At 36.8% G+C, this 22,384-nt stretch overlaps 1 protein-coding gene across 3 annotated transcripts in view; it reads right to left on the bottom strand.

Moving 5' to 3' along the window:
- NECAB1 (N-terminal EF-hand calcium binding protein 1) overlaps window positions 1-22,384 on the bottom strand; it is a 174,292-nt gene that overhangs the window by 149,245 nt on the left and 2,663 nt on the right. For all 3 annotated transcript variants that reach the window (XM_070631712.1, XM_070631713.1, XM_070631714.1), the window contains exon 2: window positions 17,183-17,207. In XM_070631712.1, coding sequence (XP_070487813.1) covers window positions 17,183-17,207 — 25 coding nt within the window. The remainder of the gene's footprint in view (window positions 1-17,182; window positions 17,208-22,384) is intronic.

Genomic DNA, 22,384 nt, shown 5'->3' with positions numbered 1-22,384 from the left:
CAGTGAGAAGACAAGAAAGATCACCTTGTAACACTGGGAGGGGAGGAGGAAGAGTAATCATGGGATGTGCCCAAGCGTTTTCCATGACAAAGGTCTACTCTCCAGGGGCAAAGATTTTATCAGAGCCCTATCCTACCAGGGGGAAGGGCATTTCTCCCACTGTAGTCCCCTCTGGCCTTCCTGTCTCAACTGAGGGTGGGAGGATTTAAAACACACTTGTGAAGGTCCCAGCCCAGGGACATAGGCCCACTAAAAGACTGACATTTAATCATAAGATTACAAAATACATCTGCTCCTCCATTTCCTTACCATCACACCAACATAGCTCTCATATAATAACAGTGCATTACAGCTGAAAGAATTGCAAGACTCAGACTCGCTCTGAGGAAGAGTACTTAGGGAAGCCCAAAGTCAACACAGGAGACAAAAAGACACAAGAGGAATTTGAAGCCTCTGGCACCTACTGCAAGAGCAAACATTAAACACAGCCCAACTCCTAGCCAGACTAATATAAATCCTCACACTACAGGCCTATGTATCTCAGTTCCTATTACCTGATACATCATATTTGGCTTTCACAAACAAATTACAAGGCATCCTAAAATGCAAGAAAAAGCAGTTTGAAGAGACAGAGCAAGCATCAGAACCAGACTCTGATATGACACAGATATTGGAATTATCAAACAAGAAATTTTAAATAAGTATGATTAATATATTAAGGGCTCTAATAGAAAAAGTAGACAATATGCAAGAAGAGATGGGTAATGAAAGCTGACAGATGGAAATTCTAAGAAAGAATCAAAAGAAAATGCTAGAAATCAAAAACATTGTAAAAGAAATGAATGCCTTTGATGGGCTATCAGTGGACTTTATACAGCCGAGGAAAGAATCAGTGAGCTAAAGGTAGGTGAATAGAAACTTCACAAACTGAAAGGCATAGCAAAAAAAGAAAGAAAGAAAAGAACAGAACATCTAAGAACTCTGAGAAATTTCAAAAGATGCTACATACATACAATTGGAATACCAGAAGAGGAAAGCGAGTACAGAGTGGAAGAAATATTTGAAATAATAATGGCCAAGAACTTTCCAAAGTTAATGACAGAAACCAAACCACAGATCCAAGAAGCTCAGAGAACACCAAACAGAATAAATTCCCTCTTCCACATCCCCTCAAAGCAATCCTATACCTAGGCATATCATATTCAAACTGCAGAATATCAAAGACAAAGAGGAAATTTAGAAAGAGGTAGAGAAAACAAAATCTAACCTATCTAACACCAAGGATAAGAATTACAATTACAGTGGACTTCTCATCAGAAATCATGCAAGCAAGAAGAGTGTGGGGTGAAATATTTAAAGTGCTGAAAGAAAAGTACCACAATGTAGAATTTCATATCAACTGAAATTATTCTTCAAAAGTGAACATGAAACAAAGACCTTCTCAGCTAAACAAAATTGAAGGAATTCATTGCCAGCAGAACTGCCCTGTGACAAATGTTAAAAGAAGTTCTTTAGGGAGAAGGAAAGTGATATAGGTCAGAAACTCAGATCCACATAAAGAAAATAGAGTGTCAGAGAAGGAATAAATAAAAGTAAAATAAAATATTTTATTTTTCTTATGCTGAATTGATCTAAGAGATAACTGTACGAAGTAATAATACTAACAACATACTGGTAGTTATAACATATGGATAAGTGAAATAAATTATCTCAATTTCATAAGGAATGGAAGGAAGCATTGGAAATATTCTGTTATAATGTACTTATATTACCCACAAAGTGGTATAGTGTTATTTGAACATAGATTTAGATTAGTAAAAAACAACAAACTTAGATTAGTGAAAAATGTATGCAGCGACCACTAAAATTTTTAAAAAGAAACATAATTGATTTGCTAAGAGAGGAGATAAAATAGATTTATATAAAATACTGTTTAAAACAAAATAAGGCAGAAAATGAAACAAAAAACAAGAGCAACTGATAGAAAGTAACTACTAACATAGTAGATATTAATCCAACAATACCAATAATCACTTTAAATATGAATAGTCTAAATACACCAATTAAAAGACAGAGTTTGTCAGAGTGGGTAAAAAGTGAAGAGCCAAGTATATACTGTCTACAGGAAACCCACATTAAATACAAAGACTCATTTAGGCTAAAGATAAAGGAATAGAGAAAGATATACCATAGTAATGCTAATCAAAAGAAACCTGAAGTAGCTATTTTAATTTCAGACAAAGTAGACTTCAAAACAAAGAAAATTATCAATGATAAAGAGGAGTATGACCTGGGGCCGGCCTCTTGGCCAAGTGGTTGAGTTTGCGCGCTCTGCTTCGCGGGCCCAGGGTTTCGCTGGTTCGGATCCTGGGTGCAGACATGGCAGTGCTACTGGGCCATGCCGAGGCAGCATCCCACATGCCACAACTAGAAGGGCCCACAACTAAAAATACACAACTATGTACTGGGGGGCTTTGGGGAGAAAAAGGAAAAATTAAAAAAAATCTTAAAAAAAACCCAGAGGGGTATGACCTAATTACAAAGGGGTCAATTCTCCCAGAGGACAACAATTCTAAGCATGTATGTACCTAACAACAGAACGTCAAAATACACGAGGCAAATATTGATAGAAATAAAAAGAAAAACAGACAAATCCACGATTACAGTTGGAGACTTCAACTCTCCTCTTTTAGTAACTGATAGATTAAACATGTAGAAAATCAGTAAGGATATAGTTGACATCAGCACCACTATCAATTACTTCCTCTATAGTAATTTATAGAATACTCTTTCCAACAAAAGCATAATGTGTCTCCTCAAGTTCACATGGAACATTCACCAAGATATGCCACTTATCTTTAAGGTGTGCACCATAAAACATACCTTAACACATTTAAAGTATAAAAGTTACACAAAGCATGTTCTCAGACCACAATGGAAATAAACTAGAGATCAATAACAGAAAGATAGCAGGAAAATCCCCAAATATTTGGAAATTAAGCATAACCTTTCTAACTAACACATGTATCAAAAAAGAAGTGTCAAGAAAAATTGAAAAAAATATTTTGAACTAAATGAATATGGCAATACAACATATCAAAATTTATAGAACGTAGTGAGAACAGTGCATAGAGAGAAATTTATACCATTAAATGCATATATTATAAAAGAAAAAAGACCTAAAGTCAATATCTAAGCTTGTACCTTAGGAAAGTAGAGTGAGAAGAGTAATTTGAACCTTAAGCAAGCAGGAGAAAATAAATAATAAAAATTAGTTCACAAATCAACAAAATTGAAACAAGAAAAACAATAGAGAAAATCAGCAGAACTAAAAGCTGATTCCTTGAAACGATCAATAAAAGAAACAAAGCTCTCAACAGGCTAAGCTAAAAACAAAAAAAGAGAGAGAGAGAGACAAGACATACATTATCAATATCAGAAATGCAAGCAGAGATAACACTGTTGTTCCTATGGATACTGAAAGGATAATAAAGTAGTACTATGAACAACTCTATGCCCATAAATTTGATAACTTATCTGAAATGGAACAATTCACTGAAAGACACAAACTGCCAAAACTCACGTAGAGAGAAAGAGTTTATTTTAATAGGTCTATATCTACAAAAGCAATGGAACTAATAATTAATAGCTTCACGAAAAATAAAGCACCAGACTCAGACAGACTCACTGGTGAATTCTATCAAACATTTAGGTAATAAATGACACCAATTTTCCACAATCTTCCAGAAAATAGAAGGAGAAATAACATTACTAACTCATTTTATAAATCCAGCATTATCCTAATATCCCAACTAGATCAAGATATTACAGGAAAGGAAAAATCTAAGCCAATATTGCTCAGGAACATAGATCCAAAAATTTTCAACAGAATATTAGCAAATCGACTCCACCAATATTTAAAAAGATTATACACCAAGATCAAGTAGGATTTGGTTCACTTATGCAAAGCTGGGCCACTATTCAAAAATCAATCAACATCAACATGCTAAAGATGAAAAAAATCCTATAATCATATCAACTGATGAAGAAAAAGCATTTTATGAAACCAAACACCCATTAATAATAAAAATTCCCAGCAAACTAGGAATAGGAGGGACTTTCCTCAATTTGATAAGGAACATCTCCAAAAATCTACAGTTAAAATCATATTAAATGATGGGAAAGTAGATGCTTTCCTATGAGAATCAGGAAGTGATCTTAGGAGATGTCCTTTCTTATCACTCCTATTTAACAATATACTAGAAGTCTTAGCTATTGCAATATGACAAGTAACAGGAATAAAAGGTACACAGACCGAGAAGGTAGAAACAAAACTGAATTCTTTCACAGATGGCATAATTGTCTTTGTGGAAAATATAAAATAATCAGCCAAAAAAAAACCCCAAGCAAACTAACAAAAACCTCTGGAACTAAAAAGCAAATATAGCAAAGTCACAGGGTACAGGATTAATATACAAAAGTCAATTGCTTTACTATATATCAACAACAATCAATTGGGATTTGAAATTTAAAACAATAGCATTTACAATAGTACCAAAAAAGAATGGATCTAAATATAGAAAAGTACAAAACTCCAATGAAAGAAATTAAATAAGATCTAAATAAATAAATGAAAAGATAGTCCACGTTCATGGATTGGAAGACTCAATTTTGCTAAAATGTCAATTCTTCCCATCTTTGTCATTTTATCAATGCAATCTCAATCAAAATGCCAGCAAGCTCTTCTGTAGTATTGACAAACATTCTAAAGTTTATATAGAAAGACAAAAGACTTAGAGTAACAAACACAGTACTGAGGAGGAAAAACAAAGTTTGAGGACTTATACTGCCCAATTTCAAGACTTACTCTAAAGCTACAGTAATCAAGCCAGTGTTGTATTGGCAAAAGAACAGATGCAGGAACCAATGAAATGGAATAAAGAACTCAGAAATATACCCACACTAATACAGTCAACTGATCTTTCACAAAGAAGCAAAGGCAATTAAATAGAGAAAGGATAGTCTTTTCAAAAACTGGTGCAGGAACAATTGGCTGTCCATATGCAAAAAAAGGAAACTAGACATAGACCTTGCACCTTTGAGATAATAAAAATTAACTTATAATGGATCATAGACCTAAATGTAAAATGCAAAATAAGAGAAAATCTAGGTTACCTTGGGTTGGGTGATGAGGTTTTATATACAACACCAAAAGTACAATCCATGAAAGAAAAATATTGATAGCCGGGCTTTATTGAAATTAAAAAATTTTGCTCTATGAAAAAAACATACTATTAAGAGAATGACAGATAAGCCACAGACTGGGAAAAACATCCACAAAACATACATCTGAATAAGGACTTATGTCCATAATATACAAAGAACTCTTAAAACTCAACAATAAGAAAGCAAAAAGCCAATGAAAAAAGTGGGCAAAAATCTGAATAGATACTACACTAAAGAAGATATACAGATGGCAAATAAGCATTTGAAAATACTTGCAATGTTGTTTGTCATAGAGAATTAATAATTTAAATAGTAATGAGATACTACTACACATCCATTACAATGGCTAACTCTCCACCACCCTCCAAAATACACCTGGCAATACCAATTCCTGGCTAGGATGTGGGGCAAAAAGAACATTCATTCATTGCTAGTGGGAAAGTAAAATGGTACTGCCACTTTGGAAGACATTTTGGCATTATCTTATGTAGCAGTCATGATCCTAGGTATTTACCCAACTGGTCAAGAACTCATGTCCATACAAAGAACTGCATGTGAATGTTTATAACAGCTTTATTCATAATCACCAAAAATTGGAAATAACCAAAATATCCTTCGTTAGGCACATGGATAAGATAATTTTGGTACATCCACACAACAGAATATTGTTCAATGTTCAAAAAAATGAGCTATCAAGCCATGGAAAGACATGGATGAATCTTAAATGTATATTGCTAACTGAAAGAAGCCAGTCTGAAAAGGCTACCTATTGTATGATTCCAATTTTACGACATTTGGAAAAGACAAACTTACAAAGACAGGAAAAAGATCAGTAGTTACCAGGAGTTCAGGGTAAGAAGGGAGAAGTGAAAAGGACAAGAACAATGGATTTTTTAGGGTGAGGAAACTATTTTGTACGACACAGTGTGATGGATATATGCATTTGTCAAAACCCATAGAACTTTACAGCACAAAGAACAAACTTTATCGTATGCAAATTCTCAAAAACTCATTTAGGAGTTCAGGAAATCCCAGGGTGGAATGCAGAATGAGACTAAATGACTTAACTGTTAGAAATGCGTTAAACAACCTCACTGAAGGGAGTGAGGGAAAACAGCGCTGACCTAAGTAACTTTGGAAATGAGTGGAATCTACAAGATAAAGGTAAAATAAGCTGTACATAAGTACTATACTATAGTTGATGAAGTTTCCCATGGGGTTCATCAAACATTCTGAGTACTAGACATGTATATTGGAATTGAGCAGTTATGTAAATGAATGGCTGACTGGGAAGGCCAGGTTTGTCACTGTTGTTGCGAGAGGTCACTTATAAGCATAGGGAAGAGGCTAGGAATAATCCATGTGGTAATGGTTTAGAATCTGAGACATCAGTATGAACTCATGTTTAGCTTAATATAGATATATAAGGGTATATGTAGAAATGAGCGTACACATGGGTTAGTACACACATGTATATTTACTTGCTCCATCAGCTGAGAGATCTTAGAAACAACAGTGACATCCCAGTAACAACGAGAACATCTAGCACCAGATCTTAGTTTCTAATACAGTTCTCCAATTTAAAATATCAGAGCTTCTTGAAGAAGTGGCTGATTCTAAGACTAGGACAGGAATTATCAAAGATGAGCCTGAAGCATCTGATAGTGCTAGAAGGTAAGGAAGTGCTAAAAAACTCTCATGTTATGAGGGTATGTCAAAGTCACACAGGAGTCAACTGAGAGAGATCTCAAAGACCAAAGTGGGTAGTATTGGATCATAATCCCAACTATATAATAAATATCCATGTGTCCACAGTGTTATAAATAAATGTTGAATAAATAAATATTTAAACCAGAGAATAGACAAATCTCCCACGCAGAAGAATTCTAAATAATCCATGCAGATACTCAGTCTTCAAGGAGGTGGAGCATAACTCCCCACTTCTTAGGTGTGGGCTGCCCACAGTAACTTCCTTCCAAAGAGTCCAGTTATGGAAAGGGGAGGAAAGAGTAAACTTTATAGTGAAAAAACCTGACAAACACTACCTCAGCAGGTGATCAAGGTCGTCAATAGTCATAAATCATGTTGATAGCATACACATTTGATATAACGCGATGGCATTTTACCCCTTGATTTTCCTCCTCAAAACACATAACCCCAGTCTAATCATCAGAAAACCATCAGACAAATCCCAATCAAGGGACACTGTATAAAATACAAGATCAATACTCCTTAAAACTGTCAAGATTATCGAAAACAAGGAAAGTCTGAGAAACTGTCTCAACCAAGAAAAGTCTAAGAAGATATGATTACTAAGCGTAATGTAGTACCCCAGATGGGATCCTGTAACAGAGAAAGGATATTAGGTAAAAACTAAGGAAATCTAATAAAGCATGGGCTTTAGTTAATAATGTATCAATACTGGCTCATTAATTATAACAAATGTACCACATTAACGTAAAATGTTAATAATAAGGGAAATTGGATGTCAGATATATAGGAATTCTCTATATTAGTTTTACAGGTTTTTTGTAAATATAAAACTGTCCTAAAATAAAAACTTTATTTAAAATATTTATAACTGAATATGAAAATTATATAGAATTAAATTAGAAACTTTAATATATCAAAAACTGACTCACCATGTTATCAACATGGTAAAATCAGTTACCTTTATTCATATTAGATCTTGAATCTACCATGTTTAACTCAATAATCAACTCAATAGATTCATTTTCTTAACTCCTTAATCTATCCTGGCTCTCATGTTTTCTATAGACTCTTTGGGAGAATGAAATATGTTTTATGTACCAGAGCTCATACAAGTAAAAATATGTTGACCTGTTATCTTGCAAAACATTTTTACTCTAAATTTTATTGACTATACTCATCACAATGATTTCTTGAAGTAGATAGTATTCTTACTTTTCTTTCTAGGAGCAGAATAAAACTGAAATACAACAAGGTTAAATAATTCAGATGTGGTCCCTGAAAGCACATCTCTTGGAACACATTTTTGGAAGCTGGTCATTAAAACTGCCATTCATTTAAAATTTACCAAGTGCCCAGAAATTAGGTAGAAAACTGAATAATTCAGTCAGATGGTTGGCTCCTCACTGACTTGACCCCAAATATTTAGATACTCTGTCAGGAAAGCTTATTTCTTATACCAAAATATTTTTGTTACTTGGAATTGTATTGGGAAGGTGAAAAAAATTTCTTCATATTGAGGGAATGAGTGTGTATTAGTTTTTCATGGCTAGTAAGGATGTGCTTGTAATTTAATGAAAAAGAAATATCTGTTTAACATCACTTCTATAGAGATTAACAATAACATTTCAGGTGAGACTGAGAAAAAGGCAACAAAAAATACCCGATTTACTTAGCCTTTCATAGAATGACAGATGAAACATTTGTTGGAGGAACATGTAGTCATTTGTAGAGAATGTGGATCCAAAATTAGCAACATAAAGAATATTCCATTTCTAGGTAAATTTTACCACAAAATGAAAAATTAAATTTTTTAATACTGGTGTTAGATACAGAAAAAGGAATACAATATACAGTTGAAATGCTTTCCTTCCCCTCCTTCATACCTTCATTCCAAATGGATAACCACTGCTTTCCCAGCTAGTTTACCTTCCAAAAGAGGAATATCTGTTATTTTTGCCTGGTCAACATCTAATTTCTCTTGTTTTGGTAAAAATACGTTGATTTTCCCTTGAGAGATCACTGGTCCTCTCTCTCACTCCAAGCGTTTTGCGTGGGCTTTATGTACCCCAGCCCACTCTAGGGGTGTGTATGTACCTGAAAACCTGCAAAATCTGTTCATTCCATCTCTCACTTATTACTTCAAAGATGGGCATGTGACTCTAGTTGATTGATCAGAGAATATCTTGAAATTTTTGCTAAAACTATTGTGAAAGAGATGCTCTCTCTTTATTCTGACTTGTTGAACTGGTAGGATGCACATTCCAGGAGCTATCTTGTCACTCCTGGTGAGACAGCCTACCTGAAAGTAAAACCAACCAGAGGAAACCAAAACTGAGATGGAGAGAGAGGGAGGGAAGCAGGCAAAGAGAAAGTGATTCCTGAACACCTAGATACAATTCTGTCTGAAACTATAGCATTTCTTGGGTATTTCAATTACAAGAGCCAACAAACTCCCAATTTTACCTAAACTAATCTGAATTGGATTTTTGTCACTTTAAACTGAATTGGTCTTGACTGATAACCATCATTTTTTTCCCCAGCTATCTCAATTTTCACTCATCTTTAGAGATTCAGTTCAGGACAATTAATCCATAAGCTTACCCAGGCTGCCTGGAGCCCAGAGACCTCTTCCTCCTCTGAACTCTTACACATCAGTCTATTTGCCATTCATTTGGCTTAGTGATACCTCTGGCATTGTTGATGACATTATTATTCCATTTTCTCTGTGTTTATGACTCATTCACCAATAAGATGCTAAATTCTCAGAAGACAATGTTGTCCAATACTTATTCCCCACCTCAGGTCCCTAAGAGTTGACTAAGTTCTCCGGATCTATTTGCAAAACTCTAAGAGAGTTACTTTCATTACACAAATATATTATTTGTTCTAGTAACAGAAAGCCATGTAAGGGCTCACAGTTTTCAGTCAGCCTTCTATAACTAATTCACAAAGTGAAGAAATCATATCTTGTAGGACCTATACAAAATTAATGAAGGCAAAAGGGAACTGATAATTGTTGCATATTCACAATATACTAAATGAAATTCTCGGGCTTCACATATGTTTACCTTGCTTACTCCTCACAACAGCCCTGCTAATTTAGTCTTGTTATTCTTTAGAAAAGAGGAAACAAATTCAGAGAGGTTAATTAATTTGTCCAAGATCACACCCTAGTAAAGGTATACTAAAGTTTATGTATTTTTTTATCTTTGCATTCTTACCACCTAGCATAATGTCTGGCATGTAAAGGGCACTAATAAAATACTAAGGAAATGAATAAATGAATGAGCAAACAAACAAATGGTAGAGACAAGATTAAGAGTTGTCCTTTTTGGTTCTAAATCTCCATTATACCTTTCTACCCTCAAACAGGATCATAGCCAAAACAATGCCATTATTTTTGTCACTTGTTTTTAAATTACGTTGAATTTCTTAGCATTATTCATGTGAAAGAATTGAAATTTCTAGATTTCAACAGCATAAGCCTACTACAGAGATGAGGCACAGTACAAGAAGCATCCTGGGCTAAGCCCTAGGACATTTGGGTTAGAGGGGAATCTGGATATAAAACCTATTTACTCACTCAGTGTCCTTGAACAAGTTTACCTATATCTGAAATCAGTCATTGATGAAATTGAGACAATGATATTTACTTCCTTGTAAAATTATTATGGAGAATAAATAAATTATGCCTAGCATAGCTTCTGGTATATAGTAATCCTTTGCTAAGGCTGTTTACTGTTATTATTGTAGCACTATTTTCTTTTGAAGTCTGAATCAATTTTCTCATGGCCATACAAGTCTTGGTAATGTACAGGCAATTATATTTTTAACAATTTAGGTGTGATTTAGAATATTAAGGAAAAGGATAGAAACATCACTCACTAACAGATCAACTGATATTCATAAGCTCTCATAACTGAAAGTGATCCCAATATTACAACCAAGCACACACGAGAAATTATATTAGGACAATTGGTTTGCAAACAATAGAAAACACTGAATGACCAGGGCAAAGGTAGGACAAGCCCCAGGGCAGCTCAGAGGCCTTAGCAAGGTCATCCTGGACAGACCTCCGGGCACCGCCAAGTGAATAACGAGCACCAGTTGGAGGGTGGGCCAGACACTGTGATTGACAGTCACACCAGATAAGAACAAGAATTAGGACAGAAAATGAAAATAGATGACACCTATTAAGAACTTCTTAAGGGTCAGGCACCTTTCCAAGAAATTTGTATATATTATCTCATTTAATTTTTCAACAAGTCTGTGAGAGAGGCTCTGTCTTTACCTTCATTTTATAGATGAGAAAGTTAAGTAACTTGCCAAGATCACAGAGTTAAGTGGAACAGGGATTCAAACTCAGATAATCTGACTGCAAAGTCATACACTTAACCATCAATTCTACACACCTTCTGGATCTAGATGGAGTAGAGGAGATGATTACATTGCAGGAACAGAAAGGGAAAGGAATGCTGGGCTGCCAACCCGCAGATATGGATTACAGAAACCGCTTACGGTAGAAGCCCTGTGTTAGGGTAGATACTTTGCTTTGTACGCTTGAGGACCTGGGATCAGAGCAAGGTCTTACTTCTAGCCTTTGGCTGCCCATAGCTTAGTAATTTGAAGCTAAATTTTCTGTCTGTTTCTGTTACAGCAGATAAGCTCAGCTTTGTAAAGATAAGAATTTTCACAGTTTTCTGCTTTTGACAGAAAAAACACATTTATGAGCTTGAAACTGCTCTAGATTTTAAGGGAGAAAAAGTACTATGGAAATAGAAAGTTTATTTTCCCTTATTTTGTTAAAAAAAAATCATTACAGTCAGAACTCGCACTCATGCACTCCCACATTTTGCACTGCTTGATGAGCCACTGCTTCTAATAGGGCCGTTGTTAGGGCGTGAGACTTTTTTTAAATGAATCACTCTTTTTTTTTTTTTTTTTTTTTAAGACTGGCACCTGTGCTAACGACATTGACTATCTTTTTTCTTCTTTTTCTGCTTTTTCTCCCAAATCCCCCAGTATATACTTGTATATTTTATTTAGTTGTGGGTCTTTCTAGTTGTGGCATGTGGGACACCTCCTCAGCATGGCCTGATGAGCAGTGCCACGTCCGCGCCCAGGATCCCAACCAATGAAACTCTGGGCCGCCGAAGCAAAGCACATGAGCTTAACCACTCATCCACGCGGCCAGCCCCCAAAATGAATCACTCTTACTATACTTTGCTTTGACTTTCAAACTGGGAGGTGTGTTGCTGAAGCCTTCGCAAGTATGCATATGCCTGAGAGCAAACATGAGTTTTACGCGGTCTCTGATCCCGACTGCTCTGTAATCAGTTATCTGATTCTCAGCTTTGCTAATTTTCCTCAGTTTGAGAAAGTAGTGAGGAATTACGAAATAAAAATCAGCATTATAATCCTGATTTCAAGGGCCAACCCTTAGTCTTTACATATTTTGGGGGGGCTAGGACCCCTGATTAGACCATCAGAGGGCTGTGGAGCCCAGTGGAGGGCCAGTGATGCCTGACTAAGCAGCTCACATCAAAGGACAGCCTTGTTACCAAGACATAGGAACATAGAGGGGGCCCAGCCCAGTGGAGCAGTGGGTAAGTTCACAGGTTCCACTTCGGCAGCCCGGGGTTTGCTGGTTCAGATCTTGGGTGCAGACCTACACATCGCTTGACAAGCCATGCTGTGGCAGGCGTCCCTCATATAAAGTAGAGGAAGATGGGCACAGATGTTAGCTCATGGCCAGGCTTACTCAGCAAAAAGAGGAGGATTGGCGGCAGATGTTAGCTTAGGGCTAATCCTCCTCACACACAAAAAAAAGAAACACAGAATCACAGACCTCTGGATGGTACTCTGGAAGTTCCTCATCTTCAGGGAAAATACTCCCACTTACCAAACCTTTGTTTCACCCTTCTACCTGAGCTCACATTTTTATATGCTGATTGAATAAACCAAACTTTGGGCAAACAAATTGAAAGGTTCTTACCAATTCTCACTTAATCTATTAACATTGGTTATACAATGATACCCTGAAGTCTTCAAAATATCCCAAATACACAAATACAACATCAACTGTTCTTAGACTAGGGTTTTTCGAGCCAACATTATTTTCTTGAATTAGTAATTGAAAGAGTGTTAACTATTTTAGATCACCAAGGAAGCATTTAGTGCATTAAATCAATAAAACCACTGTGCATTGGGGAATCAGAACATCATATTCAAGATCTTTGCAAATTCAGGTTATGATTATAATTATAGTTATGTATGTGTAGACTGAAATACATGTGATACATAATATAGTGAAAGATCACCAAATCTGGACTCAGACAGACCTGGGTTCAAGAATCCTGGTTCTGCTGTTAGCATACAACGTAACCCAGAGAAATTATTTAACCTCTCTGAGCTTCATTTGCTTCATCTAAAAAATGGGGAAATAATAAAAATAGCTAAAACATTTAGCAACTACCATGTGCGAGATCAAGACTAATTGTTTTTGAGGCGTAATCTCATTTAATTCTTAAGACAACTTAATGGGAGAAGTAATATTATTCTTCTTTCACAGATGAGGAAACTGAGGCAGGGGAAGTTGAGTAACTTACTCAACATCATAAAACTAAAGCCTGTGTTCTTCCCATGGCTCTAAACCATCTATTTTGTATACTTTTCAAAATGACTAAGGAAAATGTATATACCTAGAGTAGGGTCTCACCCACAATATGTCCTCAATAAATTTTACTAATACTATTAATTAATAAACAACAGGTAAATAATAGCAATGTTGGTTTGATGAACTGATATATATAACTGTGTTTCATCTTCAGTTTTCAAGGTCAAATTGTTGGTTATGCACGTCTTACAAAGAGATTCACAAATATTTATTGAGCACCTATGTTATGACAGGCATTTTGCTCCCTGCTGTGGGCCTGGTGCTGTGTGACACAGGCCCGGTCTCAGCCCTCACAGGTTCACAATGTACAGGCTGCTGGAGGGGACTAAAAGCCACTGAGGAGAACCATAACCATCTCTTAATGAGATCAGGCATTAAATCGGGACCAAAAGTGCCACCCACACAGCCTACCTATTTGCTGACCGAGAAGGGCAGATGGAGAATGGCCATGGATCTTTAGCAAGTGCACATCAACAACAGGAATCAGATGGTGTTATTCACTACTATGACCCTTTTCATTGCGACTTTTTCTAAGGTTAAAAATATCTTTTTGCAAATTTTACAAATACCAATGTATCATTTCCATTTTCATTCACCCACATATATGTAAGCTTTCTCAGGAGTTTTGCATTTCTAGGTTTAATTCTGGGTTCTTTATATCAAAGCACTCACATCTCTCCTAAGCAATCCTATTCTGAGGTCTACCTTTATGTCTAAAATCCCAGCCAATGATTTAAAAACAACCATAACAAAAAATCTCTCTAAGACACCATTATTATAACTAATCATTAATCATGTATTTTTTCCCATTTTTCCAGTAGCTTTTCTTTCATGTCAGATAAATTCCAAAAGCCAAATGTGCACTCTGGCAGGCTAGCTATCACACTGCTTATCACCGCTTATTCCTTGTTATTCCATCACCCACTGTGCAGTCCTCAAGGGTTTCTAGCATACGGGGTCTGCTACCCAGAGATCAAATACATGTAGCAGCTGTTTACTTGCAAATACAGAATGTGATGAACACATGGTACAGAAAGATGTTTTTTAATGTTGGTATGTTCTCATTTACATTATATTATCCACTATCCTTTCTCCCTTTTTCCATTTTGCACCTGTAATAGTCATTTTTTTCCCACTGAACTCCACTGAAATAGAAATGACTAGAACGTCACCAAGTGTCTCCAATAGTCAAGGCACCACAACACAAAAACAGTTCAAGCTTTCAGTAGTAATAGTGATAATATTAATCATAATAATAGAAGAAAATGAGCAGGTGCAAATTCTTACTATGTTCCAGGCACTGCCTGGGGACTTTACTTATATTATCTCATTTATTATTCATAATAACCCCATGACATAGGTAGATGTTATCTCCATTTTATAGATGAGAAAGCTGAGAGTGCAGTTTGTTACCTACCCAAAGCCACCAAGCTAGGTGGCACCACTGTGATTTAAACCCAAAGTGGCCTGAATCTGCCCTCCCCTCACATTACACTGGGAATGAGGGAGAAGAGTAATAACGGAGTGGAATGTTCTTAATCATTATTAACTCATTAAATGAACACCCCTGAGCACCTACTCCTGGCTGGGCCCAGGGCTACTCTTAAGACAAGTTCCTTGCCCTAGAGAGGCATGTTTGGCTTGGAGAAGTAGAATCCCCACAAACAACTGCCATCCTCACCATGAGGGCAATAATCAGTAGATGCCAAAGTATGGAGAGCACAGAGAGGGTGGGGCCCTGCCAGGGGGACCTGGGGAAAGCTTCCTAGATGAGGTGCCTTTCGAGCAGGCATGCAAGTAATACATGAGAGTTCTCAAGCTGGCTAGGCATGGAAATGTTAGAGCAGGTGGAGATCAAAGCGGGGACAATAGCACAGAGGTGCGGCAGACGGGAAATCACAAGCACTGCAGAGGGCCTGGTGAAGACTGTGGGAATAAGAGCAGAAGGGCAGGTGACTTTGACAGCACATAAGGCTCAGGTGTTAGGACAGGGAGCAAGGACGAGAGAGGTATCATATAAGGCGCGGAGGCAGGTGAGGAAATATGGGACTGAACAGGACCACATGGGGCTGCCAGTGTAAGCGACCACTCTAAATAGCATAATGTATGAAGTTGTCATAAAATCCATCAAATCATGTGAACTGTTTTTTCAGGTGCTTTTTATTATAACTATGGATTATGATAGTGAGTCACCAAAGAAGCAAGTTTTTTGGAAAGAAGAGTGACAGATACAAAGCTAATAGCGACCCTCAACAGGAGCCTTGGAGTCCAAGCAAAGGAAGGTGGAGCCTAGGAACTTGAGAAGAGAGGGAGATAATGCCTTCCTGAGCTGTAAACGGCTGCTGAAATACGAGGCAGGTAGCATGGAGATAGACGGATGATTCAATTGTGCTTTTGGCATCACTGGAGCTGGATATCAGGCATAAGGGCAATGCGTGGTATGAGGAGAAAAGGTAATAGCATCATTCCATCTGTCTTAAAATTAATCAAGTGGTCCAAGTGAAAAAAAGGCCCCTTTGAATTGATAACAACATAATTTTAGAAAACATTTTGATGGACAGGCTTAGTTATATATTATCAAGATTTGCGACACTATTTTATTGCTCCCTGGGTTAATATATTCTCTGTTTGTGGAAAGGTGTACAGTGCCAGTCAAACTTTTCTTGGCCTGGCTGCCTGGTGGCTAACTAGACTACAACTGTCAGATCTGGACTCTGCCTGTAATCTCCCCCCATAGATAAGAAAGTACTCTTTGTATCCTAAACTGGTCAAGAAGCTCTTGTCAAGAATATAGCTCTATTATGTACTTATAGTATAGCAGAAAAATAAACTCAGTAAGCCCTGATTTGGTATTCTATGGAACAAAATTTGTAGGGGAAAAAAGGAGTAAAAAGATGTTGCTTATCACAGCTTATAATTGGACTTTGTGCAGGCATCACTTAAACAGTATTTCCTTTGATGGAGTAATTTTTCCTTCTAGTTTCTCCCACTTTTCTGTCTCTATAGATTATCACTTCCAGCGCATACACTTCAAATGGGAGAGCTATGGTCAAGAGCCAAGGAGTGGAGATAAGTCTGGCAATCCATGCTTCCAGGTAGCCATCTTAAGAGTACAGCAGGAGCCCCCAAGGCCACTATGAAGTTCAGTGTGGAAAGTCTAGACTTTGGTGTCACATAGACCTGGGTTCAAGTCTCAGATCTATACCTTATTCACTCTAAGACAAAATGAGTGCAAAGTGCTTGGCCAAATGCCTGGCATACAGTAGAAACTCAACAAATAGCAGCTGTTAGTGCTTTAAAATTAATTTAAAGCATAAAAGGGAAAAGCCAGAGCCCAAGTATAACTTCAAAGGAGTAACTTCTATCTTCCTGTCAAATGTAAATATCTCTGTCAACTTCTCATGAATATCTAGAGGCATGAAATTGCCTAAAACTCCAACTAGTACAACAAACTGACATTTTAAGTGTCAATTTCTTCGGTTCTCCTCTTGCTTCCATATTATTCTTTATGAGATAATCTAAAAGGTAAGAGATTAATAAATAGAAACTATAGATTTTTGGTCTTACCATTTTTGTCTGCTCTCCTCAGTATCTGGAAAAGAAAAAGGAAAAATTTTATCACCATTTTTTCTAAATATTGCAGTGAATGTTGTATTCACACATAATTCATTATTAAATAAAAGAAATTCCAATTTTAAATAAATGTTTCCACAATTGAGGTCTTTCTTTATAATAGTCAAAAACTGAAAATAACCCAAATGTCTATAAACTAGTGAATGGACAAACTAGCCATGGTATATCTACATAATGAACACTACTGAGCAATAAACAGGAAGGAGCTCTTGACACCTATAGTAACTGGGATGGATCACAAAGCAGTTATGCTGAGTAAAAAACCTAGACACAAAAGAATACCTACTGTATGTTTCCATTTATACAAAATTCTAGAAAATGCAAACTAATCCACAGTGACAGAAAGCAAATTAAGGGTGGCAGAGGAATGAGCAGGCCAGGGAGGGCTGGATCATGAGAGGACATGAGGGAACTGCTCTGAGGTGGTAGATGTACTTATTATCTTGATTATGATAATGGCTCAATAGGTGTATATACATATATGTACGTAAAACTCATCAATTTTCACTTTAAATATGTACGATTTAGTGTAAGTCAATCATATCTCAAGAAAACTGGGAATAGAAAGAAACAAAATAAATTGTGGATACATAGAAGCTTACATGTCTATATTATCTTACTTCTATACATTAATTATATTATCTTGGACACATTTTAAATTGTCTTTGATGGATATGAACTGCTTGGCCATCCAGTATCTTTGGTAATGATTTCCAATTTTCTTCTGAGAAGCCAGACTTTCCTCTACTCTCGGCCCATATGCTCCAGGGTTGGGTAGAGCACTCAGGCCTGACAAACAGGATGTCACATCCCTAAGGCCAAAGTGACTACTCAGGCATGAGCACAGTAAGGCCAGTGAATGGTAGGCCATGGTTTTTCTTGAGTTGTCAAGAGAGACACACTTTGTCTTCGGCTGGGTTTGAACTTGGGAAGATACATTTAAGGAGCTGCTGTCAGCCTTTTTGTTATCATATGCATCATGGGATGAACTGTGTCACCCCAAACCAAATGTTGAAGTTCTAACTCCCCATAACTGTGAAGGCAACCTTGTTAGGAAATAGGATCTTCGCTGTTGGAATCAAATTAAGATAAGGTCTTACTGGATGGTAGTGGGCCCTAAATCCAAGGACTTTACAAAGAAAGAAAGATTCAGAGATGCAGGGAAACAGAGAAGAAGGCCATCTGATTGATGGAAGCACATATTCGAGTGATGCAGCTGCAAGCCAAGGAATGCAAAAGGCTGATGGCCACCACCAGAAGCTGGGAGAAAGGCATGGAACAGATTCTCCCCTAGAACTTCAGAGGGAGCAAACGGTCCTGCCTACACCTTGATTTCACACTTCTAGCCTCCAGAAATGAGAGAATAAATTTTGTTGTTTAAACCACCTTTTGCGTAGCACTTTACTGTGGCAGACCTACAAAACTAATACAAGAACTAACCTAGAAATAACCAACACTCAAGAAAGCAGTGTCCAGAGACTTGGAGAAACTGGATCCTGATGATACTCTCTGAGCCCCTGATGAAGCCACCCTGACAGGACGATCTCTGCTTTTCATTGAGCCAATAAATTGTTATTTTTTTTTTAATCTTAAGATAGTTTGGGTTATTTTTTCTGTTAGGAAGAATCAAATTAGTCCTGATGCTGTATACTCATAGAAAAAAAACCTGGATAATATAATACACAGCTATGTTATATACAGTACCAAAGAAATGTCCCTTTATCATATTGCAAAGACAACCTTTAATCATGCAAAAAGGGCACTTAAGGATCATTTTTCCTGAGCAATATGTAGCTATGGTTAAGCAACCAGAGCTACTCTTATACTTAGGTTGTCACTTCTTGGTAGCCAGCTCGAAACATGAGCATAGTTATTAATTTGCAAAGTTGTCTGTTTTACTACTTTCTACCATAGAAACATTACCCTCCTTTCTCCTTTCCTTCTGTTTACTTTATGGAAATGAGGTATGGATAAATCTAATCATTATTACAATGTGTTTTATTACAAAATACTAATATTCCTACCAAAAATCTTACCCCTGAAAAATTTCCAACAGTTATGTATCACTCTGACTTGCATGCATAAGAAGTTGGTCCCTTTTTAAGACTGAATTTCTTTCATTATTGCAAGAGGACTGCTTTCAATAGTAAGAGCTTCTGTGCTTAGAGCAGAATGGCACAAATTCTTTCTACTCCATAGAGGTAATTTCTTGTGGAAATTCTGGGGACCCATCTCCATCATAACCAGCTTCTTCTTCTCCTCTGAAACTATGAAGCCCCAGCTGAGAGTCAGGGAGACATGAAACACAGCCTGTTTCCTACCTTTGATATTCTCTAAGATTCCATTTCAAGCTCTACCATGTCCTTATGAGTTCAAAGTGACTAGAATAGGAATAACCACACACCAGGACTTCTGTCAATTCATTTCATAAATATCTATCTTAAATAGCATCCAGCCTCTTAGAGATGAAATTAAGACAGTTGGTTTTGTTATTAAGACAGTTCTTTGTAATTAAATACAAACAGAACAGTCTCTGCTGCAAATTTTGCCTCTGAGACCACAGACTAATAAAAAATGTACTGCAGATGAGAACTGAGTTCATTATGTTATGCTACCATAGTAATCTGGATCAGCTAATCTTACTGGTTGCTGTCACAAGATAGAGAGTAAATGGATTTAAACATTATGGTCAGATTTAAAGCTTAAGTGCAGGTGACGCTATGTTTTTGCAACAATTTAAGGATTATCAAATAGCCTCCTTTACTCCAAAAGATATTCTTTAATGGCCTTGAGTGAAATTCTTCACTTTTCACTTTAAGTTATTGAAGACAGGTGTTAAAATGCAAATGTTACCTTGGAAGTATAAAATATTGACATAATCACCATTGACTGAACTAATATTCTCTAAGTGCCTCCTCCCAATGTATCCGGTTAAAATTAGGTAATGAGACGAGCTAGCCAGTCACTTAATGGACTCCTGAGAAACTGGGATATAGGGCAGGGAGTTGGGATTCATCCAGAATATGGAGTACCATACAGAAGAGATCTTGTAGGTGAGTCATGGTGTGTGGGCCTGGACATCTAGCAGGTAGTTTTGCTACCAGGCTACTAAATCATCACAAGGTAGGACGCAGGGAAGCAGGCACTGAAAGATGGATGGAAAAAAGGTAATCAGCACATACACTTTCATCTTCTAAATTTTGCCTCGTGTAGGCCTTGTGTAGGAAAACAATTTTTAATGTATGATAACAGTAAAACTAAGTTTTCCTTATTTCTGTTGCTTCCTGAAACTAGTAGAGTGGCATTTGCCTTGCCAACTAGGGCAGACAATAATGGGGCTAACTGTCATTCTCCCAACTGGACAATCTCAAATAATCAACTGTCCATGTTGATTAATCTCACTCAAATAATCAACTGTGCACCAGGCAAGATAGGAGGTGGCTGTAACAGAGTTCAGTCACAGAACTACTGTACCTGGGAAACTGTTTCTGCTCTGTCAGTCCCCTGTCTATGTCACCTCTCATACAGATGAGTATGTACAGGGCTTCGGAATGAAGTATCTTTGCAAGGAGAAACTATTACTCATTCCCACAAAGTCCCTTGACCATCCATGCACTGTGCCTTTTGTTCAGGGTATCCATGGGCACACACGCTTGGTTGGGGGAAGGAAGGGAAGACAAACAGCAAAGTCACCTCTCTCCCCTGGCGACTTTCTGGGCCCCAATTCTGCCTCATCACTTCCTTTCCATTTGAAAATCAAAGGAAAACTGTTTGGAAGAAGACAGCAGCATCGAGTGGGTAAATTTGCAACTAACTTCATTTGGGATTTATCTTGTTTTTGAGGATGAATTTAAGGTTTGCTTTTATCTCTTTACACAGTAGTAGAGTTGATTAATGTAACTACTCAAGAGAGGGCCTACATGCTATATAGACTAGTATTCTAAATTAGAGTCTATTCTCTATAATCTGGAATGCAGCAACCAGGGAAAAGACAGTATACTGGTGTAAAAAGGAAAATAATCATCATCCTCTTGGTCCTTCCATGTTGCTGCCCTCTGCAACCAGTTCAGCCCCTCTCCTGTGGCTGGTGGGGGTGCCGCATGCAAAGACACTGCACCAGCCTCAGTGGGCAGGCAAGCCTTGATCACAGCACTGGGTTTTCTAAGTCCCCCACTGAGTATGCAAGAGTATTCATGATGAACTGATGCTTACTTGTCATTTTTTCAGAAAGAAAAGCATATAAATTAGATTTATAAAGAAATAATCTTTGTATTAGTTTGTGGGTTTGGCTGCTGTTATTTATGCATTCAACATGGAACACTGACATAACAATAATAGTTCAAATTTATACCACACATTTTCCTTTGTTCCTCAGTTTTCCACCCTATGAACTCTTATTTCATACTCACAACAACAACTTTAGAATTAAGTAGCATATTATTGCTGATTTGGAGGTAAGGAAAATGAAGCAAAAGTCAACAGTTGTGGTAAATCTCTAGTTTTCTGATCTATGGCTAGTTTCTAACCAGCTGGACATGTCTAGTCCTGTCATTAACAGTATCCTCAAAAGTAGTTTAAATCATTTCTTACAGTATTGATTATTCCTATGGCATTGGAACATAAATCAAAGTTTTCCTCAAATTTGGAAATTAGTCTATGTGATGCAGAAGCATCTAATTGGTTTCATTTCTGTTCCTCCTTGGAATAGAGAATATCTACTTATAATCTGAATAGAATTCAAAAAGCAATCTTTCTTAGCAGTACTACTAGCATATATTAAAACTAATAAAATTATGTATTTATATTTCATATTTTATTTTTGCTAAAAGCAATATTACCCGGAAATGCATAATTCAAATCCCTAAGTAATAAATCCTTTTTTCATGTCACATATTTCTCCAGAGTGCTAGATTTTTCACAAAATATCTTGAAGAGAAGTATAAACAAAATCTTTTCCATTTGAGATAAAATTCAGTGGCAGTTTTTTTTGGAGACTCTAACATTTTACTGGCAAACAAGCATGTCAACACCTCTCATCAGTTTTATATTTTTCTTTTTAAATTCTAGAAATAGATATAAGAAGACAGGCTGTCCCATACATAGACTACGAGTTCCTTCAGGACAAGGACCTGATGC

The sequence above is a fragment of the Equus przewalskii genome, chromosome 8 (assembly GCF_037783145.1).
Source record: "Equus przewalskii isolate Varuska chromosome 8, EquPr2, whole genome shotgun sequence".
In the NCBI taxonomy this organism is placed as follows: Eukaryota; Metazoa; Chordata; class Mammalia; order Perissodactyla; family Equidae; genus Equus; species Equus przewalskii.
This window is presented reverse-complemented; position numbering and strand designations above follow the sequence as displayed.